Below are 26,500 nucleotides of genomic sequence, written 5' to 3' on the forward strand. Positions count from 1 at the left end.
AATTTTAGAAAAATGTCCAGAGAACTTAAAACGAGACTTATCCAATTCAAGATCCTAAATAGGGTCTATTGGACCCCTTCCAAGTTATATAAAGCAAAATTGCGAGACTGCTCCACATGCTGGAAGTGCCAGGAGTAGGAGGGCACTCTCATGCACATGCTGTGGGACTGCCCTTTAATACGCGATTATTCTTATCCCTGCAGAAATTATGAATATGCACATTAACAACCATGCGTCCTGCTAGAAGCGTTAATAGCACTTACCATGAAGTGTCTATAGTGTCATGTTATAATAATAATAATAATAATGAATTTTATTTGTATCACACTTTTCATTCACAGGGAATCTCAGAGTGCTACATGGTTAAAACATATAATCAATCACAGAAGGTCACAGGGTTATCAAAATTAAAAAGAATCAAGTGCAAAAAACGACAACAATTTAACACGAGAAAGCCTTCCGAAACAGGAACGTTTTCAGGCCTGTTTTAAAACAGTCAATAGTCTGCGGCACTCTTCAAGTCCATGGGGAGGCTGTTCCACAGGCGCGGTGCTGCCGAGCAAAAGGCCCGGTCCGGTTATGTCTATAATGCATTATCACCATACTTATAATCTGCATGTAACAGTACTGTATGTGTATAGTTGTAAGAACTCATACTGAAGTATGTATAATGACATAGGGTAAATTATCAATCTCTCTCTCCCTTCACTCATGTGGCCTGACTTACTCAATCCACTGATGCTGTCTAATGTATGCAAAAGCAAAAGGGAGTTCCACCGCGCCTCAAGCCTGTCGTAGGCTGGTCTCGTGCAGCTCAGAGGCAGGACTGGTAGCAGGAGGCACTGGAGCAACTCAGACAGTTTAAGCCTTTTAATCAGCAGGGGGCAAGTAAAACATGACAACGTTTCGATGTATCGGTCACATCTTTGTCAGGTCATGATATCTAATGTATATTACTATTCAGCTATATTTGGTGATCAGATTCTTCAAAATTATAACTTAATTAAAAAGTAATGACAGGAAAAGTTCAAGCTATGTTGTATAGATTTACAAAATAGTTACTGTGTTACTAGTTAGTTAACTAACTAACTATTTTTTATTCTCATAGTTTTAATTTCATAAAACTAAAAACAGCAAGGATGATGGTCCTCGGAATGTTAACTGGAGCATAAATACTCGGTGAGGTACTCATGTTTTTACCTGTTTGGAACAAAGTACATGGCTGACTTGGCAAAGCACGGCTGTATTTTCAGTAAAAATCATGTGTGGTTGCATGTCAACTTGCTCCCAGGATTGTATAGCCTTGTGTGTGTGTGTGTGTGTGTGTGTGTGTGTGTGTGTGTGTGTGTGTGTGTGTGTGTGTGTGTGTGTGTGTGTGTGTGTGTGTGTGTGTGTGTGTGTGTGTGTGTGTGTGTGTGTGTGTGTGTGTGTGCACACTGTACTGTACAGTGCACTGTACTGTTTAACTGATCAAAATTGGTCAAAATTCCTAGTGTTTGATAATGATCAAACAGTAAATTATGACTATGCCTAATTATTGACCTGGGAGTCACTGTCTATGTTGAAACATCTGACCAACATCTCCATCAGGGTTGGTCAGAAACTGGGAGCACTCAGCCTGCTTGACAACATTCAGAAAAAAAAGTCCCTGAAAATAATTGGAATGGACTATGACACTGCCTGTATAAAACAGCCATATAGTCACAGTTGACAGGCTGCCGCTACTACAATCCTATACAAAATGCATCACCCATCACATGGACCTACAAGCTAAGCTCCCTCCACCGTATATCAGACAACACACCAACCACCTATGCACAGCTACACCAGACCATTTTCTCACCCTGCCAGGCTCTAGAACACGGTCCTTGGACAGAATCTTTATACCTATTACACACTGCTGTCTGTATAATGAAATAGCCTTCAAGAGCATAATCAGACCCATCATGGTCTGGTGTTAAGAGTACCCAGTGCGGTATCTGTTACACGTACTAATAATAACATTAGCTATTACAATCAACAGGTTATAATATAAACAGCCACCGGCCTACTCCATGCGACCGATCTTTTGCCCATATGGTGTTACAAACATAATTGACAGTACACTGACTTTATAGCATGAAGAATCAGAAGACTTGAGAGGTGAGAAATAGGAAATTGAGTAACAAACTTTATTTAGCACTGCTGAAATTGTGCGTCGCGACCCACCATGAGTGGGGCGCCTGTCATTAGATCCCATAGGCAGAGGAAACCGGACGTTTGGTTGTAAAACGCCATTTCAGCTTGTCTTTAAAGTTGGCCTACTACTATCGATGTCCCCGGGCTCTTAAAGCTGCTACTGATAAATAAGCGGGATAAGAGTTATTATTATCACTTCAAAAACAAAACAAGTGTTTAAAAATAAGTCTGCTCTCTCCATCATCTGCTGCTGCTCCCACTGGCTCCCCATCCCATCTATCTATCTATCTATCTATCTATCTATCTATCTATCTATCTATCTATCTATCTATCTATCTATCTATCTATTATACAATTGAAAAGGTGTGCCCAAAACGCAACCCAGGACAAAAAGTCACCAGCTACTACGTCACTGACACACTGCAACACACACTGCAACAACCCACTAAACACACTAACACGTCACAGACTTACCCTCCGCGTCGATCCACGGCTATCTCCTCATGTCGCGCAGCACGCCCACACTCAACACCACCCGCGTAAAAATTGTCATTGCACTGCCACTAAAGCCGGCTCCCGTCCACACTCACAAACAATATCAATATCAATAATAAACACAAACACGCCACAAGCACCGACACCCCCGCCTAATTTGTTGCCACGTCTATGAAAACAAGCACAGAAAAAATGCCATTCAACACGCTACTTACACACACTACCACAATACGCGGACCTGGCAACACTACATCCCCTCTCCCATTTGCTCAAAGCCAACCACGTCACCCACGAGAGTTTTTATGTTACGTCCGATTGCAACACCGGAAGTTACATGCTACACACACACACATTAGAAGAACAACACGAACACAACACTACTCACACACACACGGGCCACTGTTGCCAGGTCTTTGAAAACAGGCCCAGAAACAAGCAAACAGACCCAGAAACAAAGCCTTTCACCACGCTACTTACACACACTACAACTCGCTTACAATTCACGACCCTGGCAACATTGTTCCCCGTCTTCCACAACACACACACACACACACACAGATTCGGACTTGGATGGACAGCGGCGCGATTACATACATACACCGTTTAATTCATGCAAACACGAGAATTGCACCACCAGTTCCATTAATGTAAACACGACAATTGCGTGACCCGTTTAATTAATGGAAACATGACAACTGCGACGCACCGAGGCGAATGGATTCTCTGTGTGTGTGTGTGTGACTGTGTGTGTGTGCGTGCGTGCGGGGTGCCTCTGAATTGGAGTGTTTATGTCAGTCAGCGATGCGATCCGTTGTTATTCAGCCAGGAAAACAATCTAAACATTATATACTAACGTCAGCATCAGGCAGATTAACACACACAAGCGTTATTAGTTGAGTTTTCTTATTGAAGTGCCTCTGAATTGTAACCGTGTGTTTATGTCAGTCAGCGATGCGATCCGTACCAGCACCATACGCACGGACTGGAGAGAGGCGAAGTGTTTCTCTCCCTTCGGCTCATGTAGCCCTCATTGTAACTACAAATATTGTTCCCGAACAAACAATGTGGGGTCACTGCAATCCGCAATCCAAAAGATTGTAGCCCTACTATAATGCAGTCAAGGTCCCCCAAAAAATATACTACAGTATGTTCTGCTCCATTCTCAACATCTTTTGGTCTCCAAAAACAGTAATTTATTGTAAGTAAACAAAAACAGTAAAAAGCAGTTTCATGTCTGCTTATTTTCATTTACATTAATTTTCTTTGATGTGAAAATACAACAAATAATAATAATACCCATCCGTTACTACATGTCAACACACACACACACACGCTTGCCAGCCACACACACGCACACACACACACACACACACATTGAACAGCCTGCCGGAAAACAAAAGTAGAAGAAGAAGAACAACAACACACCGCACACTGATTCTAACTTGGATGGAGAGCGCCGCGATTACATACACAGTTAAAATCATGCAAACACGAACATTGCGCGAACGACTGCGTCGACACCTGGCGTGGAACAAACGGGACGAACCGAGGCGCATATATGGATAAGAACAACAACACCAACACTACACGCACACGAGCACACGCGCTACAACACCAAACAGCTGCATACAACGCGTGTCACTGTGGACTTCTGTATCGCAACGCGGGGCAACGCAACTCTGGGATTCGCCAAAGGCTGGGTCCATCTACTGGGTCCATGTTACTTGGACCCAGTAGACAGCCAGCCATAGGGAGCAAGCAGTCTGTTTCAGTTTCAAGTAAAGCGTGTCTTTTTTGAGTGGTGCAACCATAGGGTGCAGCCACTCCAATGCCCAGCTTTGTCCGTCCCTGTGTCCCAATGTCCCTGTGTCCCTTGCCCCTATGTATGTAGGTCTGATTTTTCTTTCTTTATCTGTCTGATTCAAGCTCTATATGCTTGTTTCAGATTTGGCAACATGTTGCAGACAAAGGTATTTAAGACTTGTTGAGTGGTCTTGGCAGCGTTGCAGATTTCAGTCTTTGAGGGATAATAACTATGCGACTCTGACTTTGAGTCGGCAGATACAATCAAACATTGATTTTGTGGCGGACCTGGAGTGGACGGTGGCAGTGTGATTGGTTGGCAAAATCGGGGATTTGAGCCCTTTCACATTAGAGGATAATTAACTCTGACCTCGATGTGCTTCAGTCACTGACCAGGCTTAAAATTGTGGGAATTCTTGCCAATATTGAGAAACAAGCTTTACTGTAATGAACCAGTGTCGTATACTGTAGAATGCACCCTGAGCCCTCTTGCAGTACTTCTACTTCATGTGCCTGTCATTAAGGTCTCCATTGACTGTCTGAAAGCTGATACAGCAGCAGACAAGAAAAGTGAGGTTATTAGAGTTGGTCAATGAGGGGTCTTTAAAAAGTAGGTTCTCCTTTCATTGTTGTTCCAGAGATTTTCATTCTAATGGGACACAGTTCTTCATGGAAAAGGGAACAAAGCAGTTAATTAGGGGGATATTATCAGCCATTGTGAGCTATACAGTATGATAAATACAGTTGTGAACACTACACAACATTAGGGCTAATCTTTGTTGTACAGCCATGTTGCTTAAATAACAGATATTCAAATGAAGTGGCAATTAGGTTTCCAAATCTTTGCATTCAGTTGATTGCTTTGTCAAAGCTGGGTTATCTTGATGGCTCTGTATTGTAACAGTAGTACAGTATGTTGTTTTGTTGTCACATTGTTGGTTTTACGAGTTCAAGTACGGCTGATGACCCAGGCAATGTCTTGCATGTCACCGCATTCCTCACTTATCCCAAAGTCTGAAGTGGACTTTTAGTGCAGCCATCATCGGTCACCATCATCACTTAATAGACATTTTTTTCAATTGATTAGCCAACATAATTATTTAGTTAATTAAAAAATAAGAATTTAATTAACGGTGTAGCCTAAGGCTGAATTACAGTTATCATGATGACCTACATAGGCACATACCCAACCCAAAGTGAAACATGCATGTGTACAGAATGAATGTTTATCAGAATAGTAGAAATTAGGCTCCTTTAATAATTGTACCCTAATCCATGCAGCTCAAATGCGGTAGACAACCTACTGTATACAGCTTGATCCAACCCAGGCTACTGGCTGCTAGACTACTTTAACAGGTGAAATTAACAGAGGTCATTGTGTTTTGGTATCAATCTAGTGTGCACTGCAGTCTAGAAGAACATCCATTCCGATGGCACAGCCATGGACATTCCTGGCGCTCACATATGGCTCACAAGGTAGCTAGTCTCAGACAATGAATAACAATATTTAGGATTAAGATCATAGAAGCTGTTAACTTTCCACCATTCTAATGGAATAATTTCCAGGGCGAGGGAAAACCTCTGAAGTAACTCTCCACGTGTTTTACTGGCCCATGCATTTTCCTTAGAAGTAACGTAGTTATGTCCGAGGAGCAACTGCATCACATTTACCGGTATACAGTATGTTTCTTGTTCATCTGTTGTATTTGAGCTCTGTTTCGCAAATTTATTTGGCAACGTTGTCATTGTCAATTCATCACTCTTTGTGAAACTCTCCCAAACTACAGTTTATTTCATTCATTCATTCATTCATTCATTCATTCATTCATTCATTCATTCATTCATGCATTCTCTCTCTCTCTCTCTCTCTCTCTCTCTCTCTCTCTCTCTCTCTCTCTACACATTATTATGCAAATGAAACAATACGCCAATAAGAATATTTGGAAAATTTAAATTCTAGTTCTAACCCCCTAATTGCTGTCAACACAATCAGTGCTGGCATTCCTTCAAAATAGAAGCTCTGGGTTGCCGGAAAGACATGGCCGCTTTTACTCTGAAACTCCCTTATGTCTAACAATGAAGCCAGCTTCCTACATATACAGTATAGGTTGTTATCCTGAATAACAGAAAGGACAGTTACAGTACATCGCCTTAGTAGAGTTAAAGAAAAGGTAAATTGCACTTGCCATGGGGATGGATCTATTTTATAATGTTGGCCTATGTGTGTTTGTCAGTGTCTGTTTCTCTTAACTTGCGCCGATAGTGTTGTGCCTGTGCATTCACCTCTGTCCTTGTTTCTCGGTTCTTTTTGTGTCTGTCTGTCTGTCTGTATGCAGCCCTATCTTCCCGTCTATATTGAGACATTAAAGTCGGTCCTCTGGGACACCACAGCTGCATTCCATTGGCAGGATATGACACGTGGCCACCAAGCCGCCTTACTTCCTTCCTGCTGCCCAATTAAATCCCTCAGTTATCCATGTAAAACAGATGGAAAATCCTGCTGTCTACAGTGCAATATGACTGTGACTGAAATCCCTCTGCTTTAATAAGTGGGTGTGCCTTGCTAACCCACTGCCAGTGGGTTAAGCTTTTTATTTACTTCAGAATTGTTGTACTAAAGCATTTGTATGTTTGGATACTTATGATTTTCTCTCCACAATATTTCAAGTAAATTAAGATATAAAATACAAGGTGTGTTTATAATTTCAATGTGTGTGTGGAATAGTGCTGCACGATTCTTGCTCAAATGTGAATCTAGATTTTCCTCCACAAGAATTGAGGTACGATTCTCACACGATTCTCATTTTCTTTTCTTTAGTCTCTAGTTGCTGAACATTAGTTACTACATTCAAAATGTGGCACCTGGAGCCAACTACTGTGATTAAACCTCTCCTCAAATGAATTGGACAGCCAACTAGTGCTGCACGATTCTTGCTCAAATTTAGAAATGATCAATTCAATTCAAACTTTATTCAAGACGCTCACAGGGGGGTCCATAGGGCGGAACACATAACACATAAAAACACAAAGGTAAACAAACTATAAATAAACAAAGCATAAACAAACAAGGGGGACTTATCTCTGTACGTACAGGCTAGAACGCCAGTGACTCCACAGCTTAGATGATAGCCTGACAGAGCTCTTAGCAGGGTTAGAAAGTGCTACAATGATGCTGTTCACAGAGACTGTTAACCTGCATATAAATCTATACATCAGGTTTCGTAGCACAGCAGGGCAAGTGGGTACATTTATTTCTACAAACATTTGACTGGCACTACAGCATCTTGGGGCTTTGAGCAGCAGTCTCATGCAGTCATTATAGGCCACTGTCATTTTTTGCAGGCTGCCCTTTTTGTAGTGTCGCCACAAGTGGGCAGTGTACAGCGGAGTACAATAGGCTTTAAAAAGTGAGATTTTCACTGGAACAGAGCAAAAATTAAATGTACGTATGAGTGTGTTGGCTTGAGCATACAGTTTACGTCGCTGTCTAAAGAATATCTCTGTCATCAGATAGGTCATTTGTTATAAAATGACCTAGATATTTGGTCTCTTTGCATTATTTTAATGACATTCCAGACAGGTAGAAATCAGGAAATACCAACTTACTGTCTTCCTTACTTCTCACAATCAGAGTTATGCTCTTCTTAGTGTTGTACTTGAGATCACGTCTGAATCTAGATCTCGATATTTTTTCACACTACTGTGCGATAGTGTGTTCACATTCTATTTCTTGCATCTGTCCTGTTCAGCTTCCACGTAGACCTCGGTACCAGTCAGTGCACAGTATGTATTCCCATACATGTACAGTACCATTTGTCACAACATGAGTGATGATTATGTTCTTGTACCACTTTCACAACGACAAATTACTGTACAGCTAATGTGAATAAAGCAACAGCTCTTCAGATGTACAGTAGAGTTGCTGGCCGGCTCCATATATGCAGATGTAGGTGATGATCCAGTCTTCTCCATGTATGGCCATATGTGGAGTGTATCACGAGGCGTGATGGACTGACAACCATATATGGAGTGTGTCACGAGGCGTGACGGACGGACTGACTGACAGGTTTTGCAGGTTTTCATAGTAATCTGCGACCTATGGTCGCAATCATTGAATGAAGATTCAATAACTGGTCTATTTGGGTGACTGGGTTTTTTATGAACTCATGTCTACACTGATTCTCATTAACTTTAATCTCAGATCTTGGAATGTTGACAACTTTTTAATAGGCGCTATGCCAATGTCATTTTAGGACAGGATGAGGCAGAACTGTTTTCTCAGCAGTAATTCCAAACTTCAAAAGTCTGTTGACCTGGTTGCACTGATACATTTCTAAAAATAAGATCTGCCCTTCCTTTATCCCCCTGAAGAAGATTGCTTTGCAGCCCCTTTACTGTACATTATGCTGCATGCATGTTGCATTTGGTCCTCTGCATCAGATGCATTTGGTCCTCTGCATCAGATGCATTTGGTCCTCTGCATCAGATGCATTTGGTCCTCTGCATCAGATGCATTTGGTCCTCTGCATCAGATGCATTTTGTCCTCTGCATCAGATGCCTTCAAGCTGACATCCAGACTTATCATTTATGCAGACACAAGTTGATTTTCTTCATTTCGATTGAATTGACTTTATCAGAATAGTTTAATTTGTCCTCAACTTGTTTGTGAAAAGAACATGCAATACAAAATAAATCCTTTACTGTCAAATACACTGTAAAAGTCACATTATAATAATAATGAAAGATGAAGTAGTATTATTACTCTTTAAATAGTCATGGCATAGTTTGTTGTTTCTAAAACAACATTTAATTTGCATCACATTGTTTTGTCAAACCATGAGATGGCATGTAAAAGTATGATTTAATTCTTATTTCCAACTTTGTCTTTGATGTAAGAGAGGTTGTGTAAGGTGCTCATCTGAAATCTGATTGAATTAATGTCCTGACTATATCATGCAAGGTGAAAATGTATTACCCTGTCCTCCTGCTAAAATGCACACAATAATAGCCCATATTGTAGTGTAAATCAACAGCACTGATATGTCCCTAAAAGTACAATTCATTAATGGTTTTATTCATTTGTATCCTCTGCTCTTCAGGACCTCAGGCAATGGAACCGGAGGGAAAGGGGCAGAAGTAAAGAAGAGAAGAGAAGGATAATGGGGGATCGTGGATCGTAGTTTGCAGCTATGTGTGACTACATGATTAGGTGGGACTCTTCCATCTTGTCTCTGGGTCCCAGAAACGTCCCCTAAACACTGCCTTACCGGCCGACACCCCACTTTCTTTTTCTCACCATGAGAAGATGTGCCTGGAGCTGGGTGGGCAGTGAGCCCTCATACCGGTGCTGTCTCTGTGCCGCGTGAGAGCCAGCCTCCAACACGCACTCCTCCTTCTCCCGGGCGGTCAGTTTTGGCCCGGAATGGCCTCTTTGGACCTGCCCTACCGCTGTCCTCGCTGCGGGGAGCACAAGCGCTTCCGGAGCCTGTCGTCCCTGCGTGCCCACCTGGAGTACAACCACACCTACGAGACGCTCTACGTCCTCTCCAAGTCCAACAGTGTGTGTGACGCTGCCGCCCTGCTGCCTGCTTTAGTGGCTGAGGGAGCCGCCCTCCTCACCTCCCCGGCCGCCATTGGCAATAACAACGACCCCTTCGAGCCTCTGCGATCTTCCGCCACTTCGTCTTCTCGCTTTCCCTGCCGCGAGCTTCCCTGTCCGGACGAGCTGGGCTCGAACCCGGCAAACATCAACGCCGCTGCCCGGTACCTCCCCAACCTGGAGTTTCCCCTGGGGGAGATTCTGATGAAGAAAGCAATGACGGACCCCAGTCAACCCGGTAACCCCAGCAGCACCGCCGTAGCGGTGGCTGCCAACGTAGCGGCCAGCGCGGTCGAGGCGGCTTACGAGGAAGGACTTGCCCGGCTGAAGGCGAGGGCGTTCGAACGCCTGGAGCTGGACGAGAGACTGGAGAAACTGTCCGAAGAGGTGATTATTTAAGTTTAGTGTAAATGTCTTTTATCTGTAAATAAAGCTTATCTTATCTTAAAAGCCACTATTTTAACTCATGTACGCCTTTTGACGCCTCCTGGTCCAAACGCCCTCCCGGCCGAGTTCGTTTTTTTAATATAAATTGATTATGATTCACTGTGTTCTGTACGTGCTCATGAAAAAAATAAAAAAAACGGAAATGAAAATTACGCTGGCTTATGCTGTCTATGGGAACGCCGTTTTTAGAATCGTAATATCTCTGATTCTTCTTTTTAGCTCAAAACAAGCTTGATTTGTGGCTCATTTCTCTAAACCATACGATCCCCGGTTACAAAATGTATGTTGTATGAATTAAATAACAATCGTTACATAGCGATAATTCACTTCCTGACTCTCGGTTTCCGAATTAAATGGCTTTCAAACTAAAGGTATCGCCGTATTAAATGACTGGCTGGCGGTCCTGGAGTACACAATTCAGACACCAGATGAGGGTGTTGGCGGTAAACGAGTTAATGCCAGATCACAGAGTCACAGAATATTCATATGACCTTTCTAGACAATTGTTTCTAAACAATTGAAGTGGATGGGAGGCGATTTTTGCCACATGGTTTCCTTCTTCCTCGCTTCACTGGGACTTGAACAGTGGGTCATAGGTTAGCCAAGAACGCCATCTAGTGTACAAAATAAAAACACAAAAAAGATGTCAAAGACAAACAAACCTACTTGTTCGTTTCATATATTATTCTGCCAGTATGAACGCTTGTTTGCTTGTTGCAGGTGGAGCAGAAGATTGCGGCACGTGTGGGTCGTCTGCAGGTGGAATTGGAGAGGAAGAGTTCGGAGCTGGAGCGGGCCAAGCATGAGAGCGACCGTCTCAGCCAGGAGAAACAGGACCTGGAGGACAAGGCCTCCGAGCTGTCCCGACAGGTGGACGTCTCTGTAGAGATGCTGGCCAGCCTCAAGCAGGACCTGGTCAGCAAGGAGGATGAGCTGAACCACAAACAGCAGTGAGTGGTTTCACATCATTTACATACAGTAATGGCCCAATGTAGTGGCCCTCATTGTTATTATGTTACGTGATAGTGTGTTTCTGTGTGTATGTTTGGATGGTGTAGCCTACATCATCCATCATTTAAATTTAAGCGCAGCAATCTGGTTGTCAAAGTCATGTTTGAACTGAAATGTTCTGAACTGTAAGATCCTGTTCAACCTTTCATGAAACACTTACCTGGCTACAGTCCCTGAATCTATATTACCATCTCAGGGGTTTGGTGTTTTTGTCGTCCAATTTCTTAGCTGGAATACCAACTGGGCCAATCAGCGTCCTTAGAATACAATGATGTAATGAAACGGCGCAAGACAGTAAAACAACAGTGGCAGCTGTAACATTACTGGATATAAATCGTTTAGCTATTGAAGCACTTTTGAAAAGATTCATAGGAATAATTAAATAATTCCGGCTTATCGTCTTAACAGGTAACAGTGGGCATATTTGATGCAGCAGGGCTCAAACCCTTCATTCCTGCTGAACATTAACCATCAATGATGATCTTTTTCCGTCTCTGAGACTCTCTCTATTGACTCTATTCCACAGTCTGAATGAGCTCACTGTTCAGCTGCCAGCAGACTCAGACACAAACCGGGGCTTCAGGCATTACTCTGAGGCAGTCTACAGCTATAACTGTTAATTCCTAATAGTATATTACCATTTTTTTACAATTAAAAAAAAAAGGTCCATTAGGCCTAATGCAGGGGTGCCCCACACTTTTTTGACTTTCAAAATGACCAGCTCAACAAGATCTATACCCACCAAAAGAACATTATCCCATTGGTGAAATCAGCAGCACTGGTGTTACATAATAACACCAGTTACTACTTAACACTTGGAATGGGAAATTGAGATACAAACTGGACAAACTGGAATTGTTAGTTATTGTTTTTAATTTGCTTTGCTTAACTTTGTAATGCTACTGATGTTTGTGTGCAACACTATTGAAAACTAATTATTGTATTGTGTGTTTGAGCTGACAGGCCCTTTTTGATCTCAATCAATCAAGTCACCTTAATTTTAGGGGACATGACATGTCATGTCATGTGGTCTACCTGCAAAGCCTTTGTGATCTACTGGTAGATCGCGATCTACCTTTTGGGCACCCCTGGCCTAATGGTAATGTTATATTATTAGGATAGGAATGTTATGGCATTGCATCAATGGTATTTAGCTATTTAGCTGTGTGTGTATCTACTGCAGTTGAGACATACAGCACAGCACTAGCTGCTCATTGTCACTGTTCTCAGGGACACAAAATGAGGACAGTGAAATAGGGTAGATGGCACGCGACCATTTCCCACAACAAATGGGCTAATCTCCCGATGGTATTCTACATTATCGAGAGCTTACTGTTGTAGCGCGCGCGCACACACACACACACACACACACACACACACACACACACACACACACACACACACACACACACACACACACACACACACACTCATACTGTACACTGTACAGTATGAGTGTGTGCAGTACTGTGCTCTATGTCAGTGGTTGTGGTTGAGTTGTGATATAAGCTGTGCCCTGAGGAGTGTCTAACTGTCTGTTGATATAACTGTCTGTGATATAAGCTGTGCCCTGAGGAGTGTCTAACTGTCTGTTGGCTGGTGATGACGTTTAGCCCTGATGACAGAGAACAGACTGCAGTAGTAGAGATGAAAAAGAAATAAGAATACATAAAACAGAAGGAAGAGGAAGGCTGGCCTCCTCCTTGGATATTAACCACTTGAACCCTAAGCATCCCTCCTGGTCAGCTGAACGTGTTTCACCAACCTCCACTGTACCCATCACTGGGGGGCGGGTGGGGGACCATAGTGTGTGTGTGTGTGTGTGTGTGTGTGTGTGTGTGTGTGTGTGTGTGTGTGTGTGTGTGTGTGTGTGTGTGTGTGTGTGTGTGTGTGTGTGTGTGTGCGTGTGCGTGCGGGCGGGCGTGTGTGTAAACCACTATTTTAACACAAGGCCATTCTGAGCCTCCAATTTATAGTGCTATTCACACATGAAGCAACATGACAACTTCACACAGAGAGAGAGCGAGAGAGAGAGAGGAAGGGGGGGTGGCTATAACTTATGTGTGAGAAGCTGTGGATCCAGCTGCACAGTGAAATTGTCAGTATTAATTTATTACTGAGAGTGTGCATGGACCCATACGGGTCAATTTGGTTCCATTTGTACACCCTCAGAGTTATGCTGAATGCTGAAGGCAGTGTCCTGAGCAGCTTGAGCAGGCAGACAGCCCTCTTAGGACATACACACATACTGTACAGGAACAGACGGACAGATGCAGCTAACATCTGGCAGGCCAACAAAGCCAACATCAGGTGAAGTTAGCCAGTAGGAAGAAGGTAGTAGGTAGTGTGGGCCCAGCGTACCTACCGACACTGCCGGCCTTACCAGAGTTTCCTCCGAGGTGGAAGTCGGAAGATACATGCTGGATAGTCTGCCGCAAGGTTACTTTGTGGTGGGAAATAAATAAACAATACAAGTACGATATAATACAAGTCTGACAGCTTGGCACGCGTGGTAGTAACTTTAATTTTTGTAGAAGAGGCAAACTAATATTGTTTATGCCATTGGACTGTTTATTTGTATACATGTGTAAACTTGAAACATTATTGTACTGTAAAAAGGTCTCTTTGTCTCCACCAGGCCGAAGGCATGGGGAGAGACTATGTTTTGCACTCCGTCCGTCTGTCCGTCTGTCCGTGTGTCCGTCCGTCCGTGTGTCTGTCCGTCCGTCCGTCCGTGAACAGCTAATCTCCGGCATCGTTAACCCGGTCGATGCCAAATTTTGCACACACACTCCCTGGATGCCAACGATGAACCTCTGCCCCAAAATTTTCAGAACGGCCTGTTATAGCGCCACCAGGAGGCCGCTTTGTGCAAAACAAGTTTTTAGACAGTACACCTACAGATTTTGTCCAAACATCACGCAAATTGGTACACAGTCTCTCTAGAGCCATTCAACTAAACAGGTCTTTCAGATTTCTCAGACTCCATCCTGATTGGCTAAGATTGGCTTCGAAAGTTCGCAGGAGTGCTCAGTTTCAAACAAAATGCTGCAAATCATGAACACATCGTGTGATTTCCGTGAAATTGCGCACGCACATTCCCACTAGGCAGAGGAAGAAATGCCACGTGAACATCAACTCAGCCTCATGGTGGCGCTATAACTGGCCGAAAAGTGTTTTTACCTCCAACTGCACGGATTTGTGGATAACTTTGTATGCCAACTCCCTAGAGGCCAAGGAAAAACCTTTGCCTGGAATTTTTCACATCTGCTCTTTATAGCGCCACCAGGAGGCCGACATATGTAAAGCACATTTTCTAATATTACTCCTTCAGATGTTATCCAAATTTCACGCAAATCAGTACACATGCTCTCCATAGTCATGTGATCAAGACGGGTTTGTTTGATTTCTCATAATCCACCTTCATTGCCTACGATTGGCTTCTAAACTTTTCAGGAGTAGCCCGCTTTGTACCCGTTTTGTACAAATCGCCACAACTACTCAACGCAGCGTCCGATTGCGGTGAAACTGTGCATGCATATTCCCACTAGGCTGAGGAAGACAGTTTTCAAATCAGCCTCATGGTGGTGCTACAACAGGCCAAGCCGTGTCACACACACACACACACACACACACACACACACACACACACACACACACACACACACACACACACACACACACACACACACACACACACACAAAACATGTTTATATTACTCCTAAACATTTTGCCAAACATCACACACTCCTATCCTCCTGGTGGAGACATGTGCCCAGAAGGGCACTTTTTCTAGTTTCCCTTGATCTTTATCTTTTTTAGTATAATAGTATTAGTTTACTATAATTAGATTAATACACGATAATCAACAACACTAACACTTCAATTCAGAACATAGCCAAATCAAATCATAGTACATAGGTAATCAATCAATTATTCAATCAAAGCAAACGGCACAAACAATATTAGTTTGCCTCTTCTACAAAAATTAAAGTTACAAGTTACTGTTGCGCGTGCCAAGCTGCCATTTTCTTGTACTTGTATATTATTTCCCACCACGGAGTAACCTCGTATCGGAGGAAGACGGACAGTGTCGCCGGTAGGCCAATCAGAGGCAGGTGGGGCGTTACCATGTCTATGCTCGGACGTAGAATAGATATACGCGTGGGCCCATGCTCTCTCTCTCTCTCTCTCTGCATTTATGTGTGCACTGAATAACTATATGCTTTGCTGATGCATTTTGAAAGACAAGTTTGAGATTTGTTTGTATGAAAAAGAGTGTGTAAAGAGAGCAGTGGAGAATGGTCATTATCATGCACACGTGGAAGGAAAATAAGACATTTAACTGTGTGTCACCTTCCTCCATATTGTATTGTACAACATCCAGCTGCAGCAGTAGGCTTGTTCCTTCATCCAGTTAAAGCTCAGAAAAAGAAACCGTTCTAGATGACAAAGGGCATTGCCAAAACCGCTCAATAATCCTATTCCATCAGCCAGCCAGCCAGTCAGTCCGTCCGTCAGACAGCCAGTCAGTCAGTCAGTCAGTCAGTCCGTTAGCCAGCCAGCCAGTCAGTCAGTCAGTCAGTAAGTCAGTAAGTCAATCAGTCCGTTAGCCAGCCAGCCAGCCAGCCACTCAGTCAGCCAGCCAGCCACTCAGTCAGCCAGCCAGCCACTCGGTCAGCCAGCCAGCCACTCAGTCCGTTAACCAAGCAACTGGATATATGAAAACATCATGGTTGCCATGTTTGCTTTTCCAAGTAAAAAAAACAAACAAAAAAACAGTATCGAGTATCGCCCTTCCGCTATTGCCTTCTTCCCATTTGCGACGCGTGGCGCTAGGATGAGTGGGCCGAAGGCCCGCGAAATTCTAGTCAATTCAATTCAAATTAGCTTTATTGCCTGGCATGCATGAGAAAACATAGATTTACATTGCCAAAGCAAAAGTGGAACGAAACAATCAAGATAAAACAATGTATGTACAAATAAATATTGAATATAAATAGGAATTGAATAAAGGTGTAAAAGTTCTCTCTCACACACTCTCTCCAAACACACACACACACTCTCGCACGCACGCACGCACGCTCTCTCCAAACACACACACGCACTGTCGCACTCACACAATTCAATTCAATTCAATTCAATTTCAATTCAAAGGGCTTTATTGGCATGAGAAAACATACGTTTACATTGCCAAAGCAGAAAGCACAATACAACAATACATCAATACAATCAAAACAAAAAATATGTACATTTGAACGTCAGAATCTTCAATAGATCAATTTCTATATTGTACCAAGATCACTGGATGCAGGTATAGTGCAGGAATATACACAATGATTAGTCTTTAGGGTGGTTGTGTTCCGTTTGATATCCTTCTCCTATCACAGCAACTCACAAATCTTGCTGCTGCACATTGTTGTACTTCGCCCAGCAGATTTGGGAGTTTTTTGTCATTGGTCATGTTTTCAAAATCTCTGTGTGTGGTTGTAATCTGTGGGAAGTATGTGTCTCTGATGTCTTGGTACAATGGACAGATGGTTAGGAAGTGTAGCTCGGTTTCCACTTCATTTTGTGTGCAGTGGGTGCATAGTCTGTCTTCTCTCGGGATACAGGTCTGCCTATGACGGCCTTTCTCGATCGCAAGACTGTGCTCACTGAGTCTGTACCTAGTTAGGATTTTTCTTTGTTTTGGGTCGGTCACGGTGCTCAGGTATTCTGCCACTGCGTATTCTCTGTTTAGGGCCAGATAGCATTCTAGTTTACTCTGCTTTTGTGTTGCTTCTTTCCAATGTGTCAGGTAGTTTTCCTTTTGCTGTTTTATAATTTGGTTTAGTCCAATGGGTTTTCTATCTCGTGGCTCTGTTTGTGTTTGTGCCCGGAGTTCCAGGGCCAGCTGGCTGAGGGGGCATCTCTCTAGAGTTTCGCTGTGTGTGAGTGCCTTGTTATGGAGTGCATCTAGGTCGCTTTCTTTTAGGTGGTTGTAGAACTTAAGTGCTCTCTTTTTTATTTTGATTATGAGTGGATATCGTCCTAATTCTGCCCTGCATGCATTATTTGGTGTTTTTCGCTGGGTACGGAGAATGGATTTGCAGAATTCTGTGTGTAGGGTCTCGGTTTGGTGTTTGTCCCATTTTTCAAGGTCATGGTTTGCTAATGGTCCCCAGATCTCACAACCATAGAGGGAAATTGGTTCTATCACAGAGTCCAGTATTTTAAGCCAGGTTTTTATTGGGATGTCTATTTTGATGTTTCTTTTGATACCATAGAATGCCCTTCTTGCCTTGTCTCTCAGGTCCTTTACAGCTTGGTTGTAGTTCCCTGTGCTGCTGATGTTTAGGCCAAGGTAGGTACACACACACACACACACACACACTTTCGCTCTCTCTCGCACGCACGTAGCATGCAGTCTCTCCAAACACACACACTTTCTCTCTCTCTCAGCTCTCGGGGCGATCGCCACGCTGCCACAATAGTAGCCTAAATGTAAATGCGACTTCCCAAAGTTCCCAAACCACTCGCACTCCTGTTGCTTCAGAATGCTCGACATTTCTGTTAGGTAATCCATGGGTGTTGGCAAACAACACGGGCGAATAAAAGTAATTTAATGACGATGAAGTCACTCAGCAGTCAGCTCCTCTGCAGTAAATCCGACAGGACTTCCGACAGCTTTTGATAAAGTTATATTAAATATTCTCGTCCAGAGCCTCCAGACCAGCACAACATATTAGTCAGCAGTAGAGAATGAGGGGAGGAGGGGCGGGATGCGTCCACTGGTTAATATTACGCTGGCCTGGGTAAAGTAAACTACAACATGAACGTGTTCAAATTCTGCGGAAATTCCGCAGAGTTTTCATCGGAACACCACGGCCGCATATTCCGTTCGGGCCTGGTCATCACCTTCAGTAGCAGTTCTTCAGTATTATTATATTATATATTGGTTATTGGTTGGTGCACATCTTATTCTGGAATGAAATTGAGTCTGTTTTCTAATTGAAGTGGACGCACATGCAGAGGTTTCACTACTACTCCCGCTGAGGCTACCATGGAAACAGCCCCATTTCTCATTGAGATAGTGCTCCAGAATACAAAGTGATGCTGTCAAGCCAGAGAGAGAGAGGCCGAGAGCTGGCCTCATTAACAGCAGTGATTGAGGGATAGGGGAGCAGTGAGGGTTAGTATGGACTGTGCAGTGTTAGCATATCAATAGCCAGGGATGATACTACTGTACTGGCAAGGCAGAATGAGCCAAGCTAAATGTGACCAACATTAACCATGTGAACCCCTTGCATTCCTATTGTGGGAATACTAAGAAAAGAACTGATCTACAAGCTCACAAACCTGTTGCCTTGCAACACTTTGTGAGCTTGTCAATCTGCTAGTTTTTGTATTTTTGAAAATAGATTTTTTGTTATCAGTAAAATAAATAAATGGTAAACGCCTGGTGCAAGGTGCTTCACAATGTGCATTACATTCACCCATTCACACACACATTCATACACCAAAGGCGGAGGAAACCATGCAAGGCACCAACCTGCTCATCGGGAGCAATAGTAGGTGGTTGTGGGGGTTCAGTCAGTGTCTGGCTGACTGGCTCAAGGACACTTCGACACGAACCCCAGGATCGAACGCCGCTCTACCTCTTGAGCCACTGCTGTCCAATTGATTAGTTTGATGAACTGTGTCTATTGCACTCCTAGTCTGCAATCCTGACTCAAGGAAAGATCATTATTTTAATTTGGTCAAAGCAGACGTAGACTTCACTAATTGACATGCCTGCAAAGCAGCCGGTTTCATCCATGCGGCTTTGTTAACGCACACACCTACTGTACTGTAGTAACTTAATACCATACGGTATTAAGTTACTGTCTGTCTGTTTTATTTACATTATGAATTACATGATTCTTTTGCCACCACATGCTTCTCTTCATCTCTATAGTCATATTAAAGATATTCAACAACAACAACAACATTGCTTACCCTCCTGGCATGACAATTAAGCATGTTATAGAATACTTATTCATGAACAATAATAAATATTTGTTTTCATATACACTTTTACATGAATTAATACATTAATTTACATTTTAAAATATATGGAGATAGGAGAGAGAGAGAGGATGTCAACCATCACTCTATGGAATGTTTACCCTTCCCTGATTGATTGGAGCAAATGCCTGCTAGTGGCTTCTTGGCCACGAACATCAGCCGTGGACAGCTTTGGAAATAGAGTTCAATTAATGCATCTCTGTGGAAACTGTCACTGTCTCTCACTCTGAGCTTTGTTTTTCTTCTTTCCTTCGTCTTCTTCTTCTTCTTCTTCTTCTACAAATGCCTTTGAAATCAGTAGTTCTCACACTTCCAAGATAAAAACAATAGCAGATTGCAGCACAGCACGAAGTGACGTGCTGTGCCTGTGAGCTTGTATATCTGCTATTTCTGAATAGCCAATGCACAAATCTAAAATGACACAGATGCTTTCCCGGTACTGCATGTTGTTGTGTCCCTGCATCTTGTCCTTCTCTACGGAGCTGATTTGATTCTATGCATTGTACATTTGTGCATTCTGTGAAAACGCATGCTTTCTGCCCCATGCTGCAAATAGTTTCCTGGGCATGAAACGGTAAAATCTAATTTGTATAATGAATATTCGTAACTCCACAGTCCCTCCATCCTCTTGTTATCAGATATGACCTGTCTAAGCCTAAACCAATTAGCACCAAATCAAGATGGTTACTAATAGCAAACAAAGGAGAGACAGCAAAATCCTCCCGCGACTGTCGACTCGCCGTGACCCGTCTTAGAAAAGACGCTCCTCACAAAAAATCCTTTCTATCAATCAGCTCCATTCTGATGAATAGTAATAATTGGGAATCATTAACACTGAGATTGTGCATTATTCATTATGAATTTTATCGCTTTTGAGAGTGCTGAAATGCCCTTGTCTGTCAAGTGATAATGCAAGTGAAACCAACTTGGTTATACTGTTAACTCATCATTTATGTGACAGCAGTGCCAGTAGCCGATATGTAGCTCACACCACACATTTCACATTGCAATTATATATTTCCATTTATGGAATAATGACATGACAAGATGGATTTTGCAGCTTTGATTACTCGATAGACACTTCGATGGTGTAGTCCACACCACAACTATAATGACGACAGTGGTGGTGAACGATCATTTTCACTCACGTTCAACATGTTGACATAATGTTATCGTTCCTCACTATGGATGCTAACATCATTATCATTATCATTTCTGTATAGTTTATTATTCTTGATGTGTGGACGAACATTAACTTTACATCTACAGACAGGCACAGCTCTACATCACATTTTCTCATTGACATAGTGTTATAAATGCAGCTCTAAATCAGCTTGTGGTTGACTGCTTTTTAAATACGCAGAGGCCAACTGGCCATAAAAGAAAATGCCTATAACTGTCACATTCACACATGTATACGTATAGTATTATTATGCATATGCATATACACACATGCTTGCATAGAATGCAGGCACAAATGTGTGCACGCACGCACGCACACACACACACACACACACACACACACACACACACACACACACACACACACACACACAGACACAGACACAGTCACATGGTTTGCTGCATTCACAGACACATGCATGCACCGAGGCATTTGGTCACGTTAGAAACTTGAGATAATGTATTCATTTGTGAAACATAATCAACATAAAGCAAAACAAAAACGGTGTGACAACCCTAAGGGCTTGTTCTGTGTAAATTGTCACCTCCTGGCTCAGCTGTCCAAGGTGTTGGTGTGGAACGATGTGAGTGATGCGCTGAGATGGAGCTGTGCTTTTGTATCAGGATCATCACACAGAATGATCTCCTCCTCCTGTCTGCCGCTTCCTCTGTCTGTCTATCCTCTTTCACAGTGTCTGTTCTGATTCCTCACTTTCTCCGGCCTGGCTTCAGATCTTTCTGACACAATGTCTTTTTTGATCTGACAGTAGTCCTTTTTCTATTTCTATCTTTCGCTTTTCTCTCCCCCTCCCTTTTGATCTGTCATGATCTCTCTGCCCTGTTCTTCCTCACTACTTCCGTCTCTCCCCTCTGGTTTCTCTTCTCTCTGAGAAATAGTTCAGTTTCACAGGAGATGCAGGTTTTCATAGTAAACTTCGACCTACGGTTGCAATTACAGATGTGCTGAGATGGAATTGTCAATGTAACACCAGAACCAGATGTTTTCTTTCTTAAAACCCATAATCTTGTATCAGGCAGTAATAGTCAGAAATAAAGCAGGAAGATAGGGCTTTAGTGGGAGCCAATGAAGGGTGAATGAATGACACATGCTTGAAGACAGGAAAGGTTAACTCTGGCAGACACCTTGACCAAACTATTTCTAGCTGAGCTTCCATGGTGGGAAGGGAACACTGATATATTTTCAGTATTGAACTGCAGCAAATGGGTACAGTTATGGCACTTTTAATTTGTGCAATACTGTAATAGAACTGAAGTAAAGTGATGAATGTACGGTGAGATTAACAGGCACAGGTGAGATGAACAAAATCTCACCATGCAGTAGCATAAATGTGGCCTCAGGGGCCTCCGTCAAATCATGTCGATGGGTTGAGGAAATCACTCCAGGCTGTTAAGATGTAGCTTCGGTTTTCTGGCATTAAAACAAATCCACATCCATTACTTTATTGTCCCTAGTGGGAGATGTGGTTTGCAGCAAGCAATCAAACACAACCCACAATGGACAATATGCTATACAGAAGACACATTAAGAATAATAAGTAATCCACTTAGATGTTTGAGATGCAGGTCGGGGTTGTTTGAAAAACTACGAGAAACATTTAAGAGAAGAAATCTAGGACATGAGCTTGTTAAAACCAACAACAGAGATGTCTATTTGTCTCTGTCTCCTATTATCTGTCTGCATACTGTACCTTTTACTGATGTTATTGACCCATGTTGTCTTTTTGTCTTGAAAGCTGACCTTGTAGCCATTCCTCTCTGGTTCCCGTCAGCCGGCGTGACGTCACAAAACCTTGTTAAGCATTCCTGACAACATTGCTTAGACAGCTAGAAGGCCTGCCCACTGACTGAAGGTCATAGAAAACACTTTAAAACAGAGCTAAAGGAGACAATGACAGACTCTCTGGAAGACTCTTCCACATTGGTTCCACTTTAACAAGCATGAGGGGGACACTGAGAGGAGGATGTAGAGATACAACGATCTGTGGGGGGGGGGGGGGGGGGGGGGGGGGGGGGGGCATCCTTGACATCCTTTTTTTTGTCCCCTTGTTTTTTGAATAATTAGGCAAAAAAAGTACTGTGATTTGCCTGTCATCGCCTTTCCTCCCCGGGAGGGAGGACCAAGTTATAAGACAATAACAAATATGATCAAATAAGCCATGGAAGCATGGAAGACTTTAATCGTGGGGGGGGGGTACCCGGATTTGAACCAATGATATTGTGGTCCAAAGGCAAGAGCTCTACTAACTGAGCTACATGGACACAATTAGTTGTTTCATTTAAACAGCAAAATTATTCAGTGTTTTGGGTGTGTTTGCTTTTCATTTTTTTCACGTACAAGCTACTCTTCAACTGGAATTTCAGATAATGGTCCATTGATTGTGTGTAGAATGTTTCACGCAAATTGTTCAAAAAACCAGGCAGACCAGGTATAAGCATTTTTTTAACTGCTCAAAGTAGCGGAAATCTGAGGGCGGAGCTTACTCATCAAAGTGACACATGTGTTCCCCATGAGTCAAAGAACACGTGGAAACTTTGGCCAATCGGAGTAGGAGGGAAACAAGGTTTGTAGTTTGTAGCGAAGAGCATAAATGTCAATAAAAGCTTGTTCGTCCCTACTAATATCATCGCTTTCTGTCTTTTTATGCTCAGAGAAGTGGCCCAGATTGACCAGTTCCTGCAGGAGACTGCTGCACGCGAGGCCAACGCCAAGGTCCGTCTGCAGCAGTTCATTGAGGAGCTGCTGGACAGGGCTGATCGCGCTGAGAAGCAACTCCAGATCATCAGCAGCTGTGGAACCACACCCAATGGCAGTCTGGGACGCTGCAGCCTGCAAGGATCAAAAGGCAACAATGGACGCCAGGTGAAGAGAAGGGGTGTGAGGGGCGCGAGTTTTTTATTCCTATGATGGGAGGGAATTTGGAGCGCTGTGATTGGTTGTCAGTGGAGTAGGAAGCGCTGGGTCTGTGTTTTGGACCGCACACAAGTGTTTATGCCTACTAGTACTCTATGACTAGTACTAACCCTATCTCTAACTCTAACCTAAACATAACCGCAAGCAGGGGAGCAACGCATCCCTCACCAACCTTAATCCAAAAACTATTAACGTACCCCTCACCAACCTTAATCCAAAAACTATTAAAAAATCCGCGGTAGTAAAAGATGTGGCGGAGCGGTAAAACGAGCGCTCCTAAACCTGAGCCACCCTAGGAATAAAAAACTAGCGTGAGGGGCCTTGACACATTACGTCGTCAAATCTTAATTCAGCGGTCTACCGCTGTTGACGCAGATCTACGTCAAATGGTCCTTTTATAGTGGTTTATGATAGCTTGCGGTCGTAATGCTACATACAATAGCATTGGGTTGCTAGGCCAATAAACAGAAAATGTACCGTAAGCAAGATGGCCGCGCGTATCCACTATGGATTCCTTTCCCAGATTGCTTTCCCAAATGCTTATTATTTTGTCAATTATCTAATGTAAGCCTGGGCGCTACACTTCCTCTGCCAACCTGGGGGGGCTGCGGACTGACCTCATGCTTCCTTCTATGCATGAGGAGTCCAAGCTGCTTCTTCTCACAGGGGAGAGTTTCCCCGGCCGGACTTAGTGCGTGGAAGGAACACGTTATTTCGACCAGTTCCTTTCCCCTCCATTAGGCACCCCGGCTGGCTATAGGGGGAGGTAGTTTAGAGACCAGGATTACGGCATGTTTTTGTGAGGGTACCTACCCTAGGGGACACGGGGAGAACATGCAAACTCCACACAGAAAGGCCCTTTCGCCAACCCCGCCTCGGGTATGGGCACTGAGGGAACACGCCCCCAGTGCCCACAGCGTCCCCAGCGGGAATCAAACCCAGCCCATCAGTTACACAGCCCATTCATTATTTCAATAATTTCATTTTGTCGCATTCCTAAGCCAATAATGTGATGACTGCCGAACTACTCCTTTAATTCTTTCTAGGCCCGCTAGGTGGTAGCATAAGCACACTTAACCTGTGCCATCCGTCCACTCTCACTCTACGCTCTTCTGTTTCATTCCTGGGTTATCAGTGAGGAGGGGGCTGATGTTGTGAGCACAGTAGTACTATTAGTAGTATTAGCTCATACATCTTAGCTCTCATCAGAAACGGTTACATGTCCGGCGCGATGTGAGACACGGTCACAAATGATTTACGATCGTCGGGATGCGCGACGGCTAACCATGGACAGCGCTCGAAGCTTTAGAGATACAGGGCTTTGAAAATCATGTTATAATGGAGGCTCAATGGAGCTGGATGTAAAACAAATCCCATAGCTGGTGGGGACGGAGGCGCTCCATAGCAACCGGAGCAATGCTAAAAGGTAAATTGACGGTCACCGCTTTCATATATGGATTATACGGGGGGGTACGAACATGTTCGTAGGTGGCTGATGCCGTACCCCAGCCTAGGGGGTATGATTAAAATCGTAGATAGCACAGAAATAATTAAGGAGGTTGGTGGGGGAATTATAGGACTGTGATCTTAAAGGGTAAGGGTCTAAAAAAGTGGTCTTATCCTTTAACCACATGAACCCTAGAGCCACTATGCTGGAGCGAACATTAGGCAAAAATAGCAACTCTACAAGCTTGTGATGTGAGCTAGTAGTTGGGCTATTTTCAATACAGATATTTAGTTTAGAGGGAACAAAGGTTGTATATAGAGCAAGTATGGCAATTAAATGTTTCTGCACTGTCAAATAGGACTAAATCTATTCTAAGATAGCATCTTAAATAAAAGTTGTGAAAATGTGGTAGCGCGTTGAAGTACATACAGGGTGCAGTCTGGCCCTGTACTGTACTGTCTGGCCCTGGCCCCTTGGGTTTCTGACAATGTGGCCCCGTGAACAATTTACTTGAATAGCCCTGAAGTATAGGCTTTAAGTGGTGAAACACACAAACACTGCTATAGCAAGAGTGTTTGTGGTTTGAAGCAGTCCAAGAGGAAAGTGCTGAATGTATTTTACCTGCCAGGGGCAGAAACCTTGTATCTCCATGTTTCAATTTCTTTTTTAGTTTTCTTCGTAAATTAATGCCTTATACTACATCACACAAAAGTAATGAAAATAGCAGAACAACAAACTCACAACATGTCAGAATGCGACACGGTATACAGTTTTTGACGCCCATCGTTTCCAACTGACAGACGATTTACAGTTCATATCTTTATACTCTTTGTTGAGAAAGATGCTGAGAATGAGAACTATGACAGATTGCTTTGGTAAGGTACAGGAGAAAATATTTGATTGACTATATTGAATATATGAACACTTGGCCACATAATGATGACAATGCTCCTTGAGCTGAAACTTTCAGGGCAGTTCATAGATCAAGAAGAATTCTCAGCTGTTCAAAGTAGCTATTCATGCCTAACATGAGTAACATGCCTCGCTAGAGCATAATGGACTTAATGACGGCGGAGACAACAGCTTTAATGCTAATGACGATATGTCAACCTTCAGAAACTAGTGGTCGGACATGACGAGACATGCATGTGTTCTAACCGTGCTAATGTGCAGGACCGGCTGATTCTCAGCTGAAGTTAACCATCAACCTGCCCCTTTGCAGATATTCTTTTTCTTTTCTCAGTTTTCTTTAGTTGGTATGCCAATTCCCGGATGTAGTTCCTGTCTCTGCTGAGAGTATAGACAAAACTCTCAACTCTCAAACGCACCAACATTTGTTGCCCAAGTGATAACTC

At 43.2% G+C, this 26,500-nt stretch overlaps 1 protein-coding gene across 1 annotated transcript in view; it reads left to right on the plus strand.

The window, feature by feature from the left end:
* Positions 1-26,500, plus strand: part of fbxo41 (F-box protein 41) — a 59,610-nt gene that overhangs the window by 6,532 nt on the left and 26,578 nt on the right. Inside the window, exons 2-4 of the mRNA XM_079498623.1 lie at positions 9,577-10,463; positions 11,244-11,473; positions 23,437-23,647. Of these exons, the coding sequence (XP_079354749.1) occupies positions 9,900-10,463; positions 11,244-11,473; positions 23,437-23,647 (1,005 nt within the window). The 5' untranslated portion in view covers positions 9,577-9,899. The remainder of the gene's footprint in view (positions 1-9,576; positions 10,464-11,243; positions 11,474-23,436; positions 23,648-26,500) is intronic.

This window comes from Electrona antarctica (assembly GCF_951216825.1).
Source record: "Electrona antarctica genome assembly, chromosome: 4".
In the NCBI taxonomy this organism is placed as follows: Eukaryota; Metazoa; Chordata; class Actinopteri; order Myctophiformes; family Myctophidae; genus Electrona; species Electrona antarctica.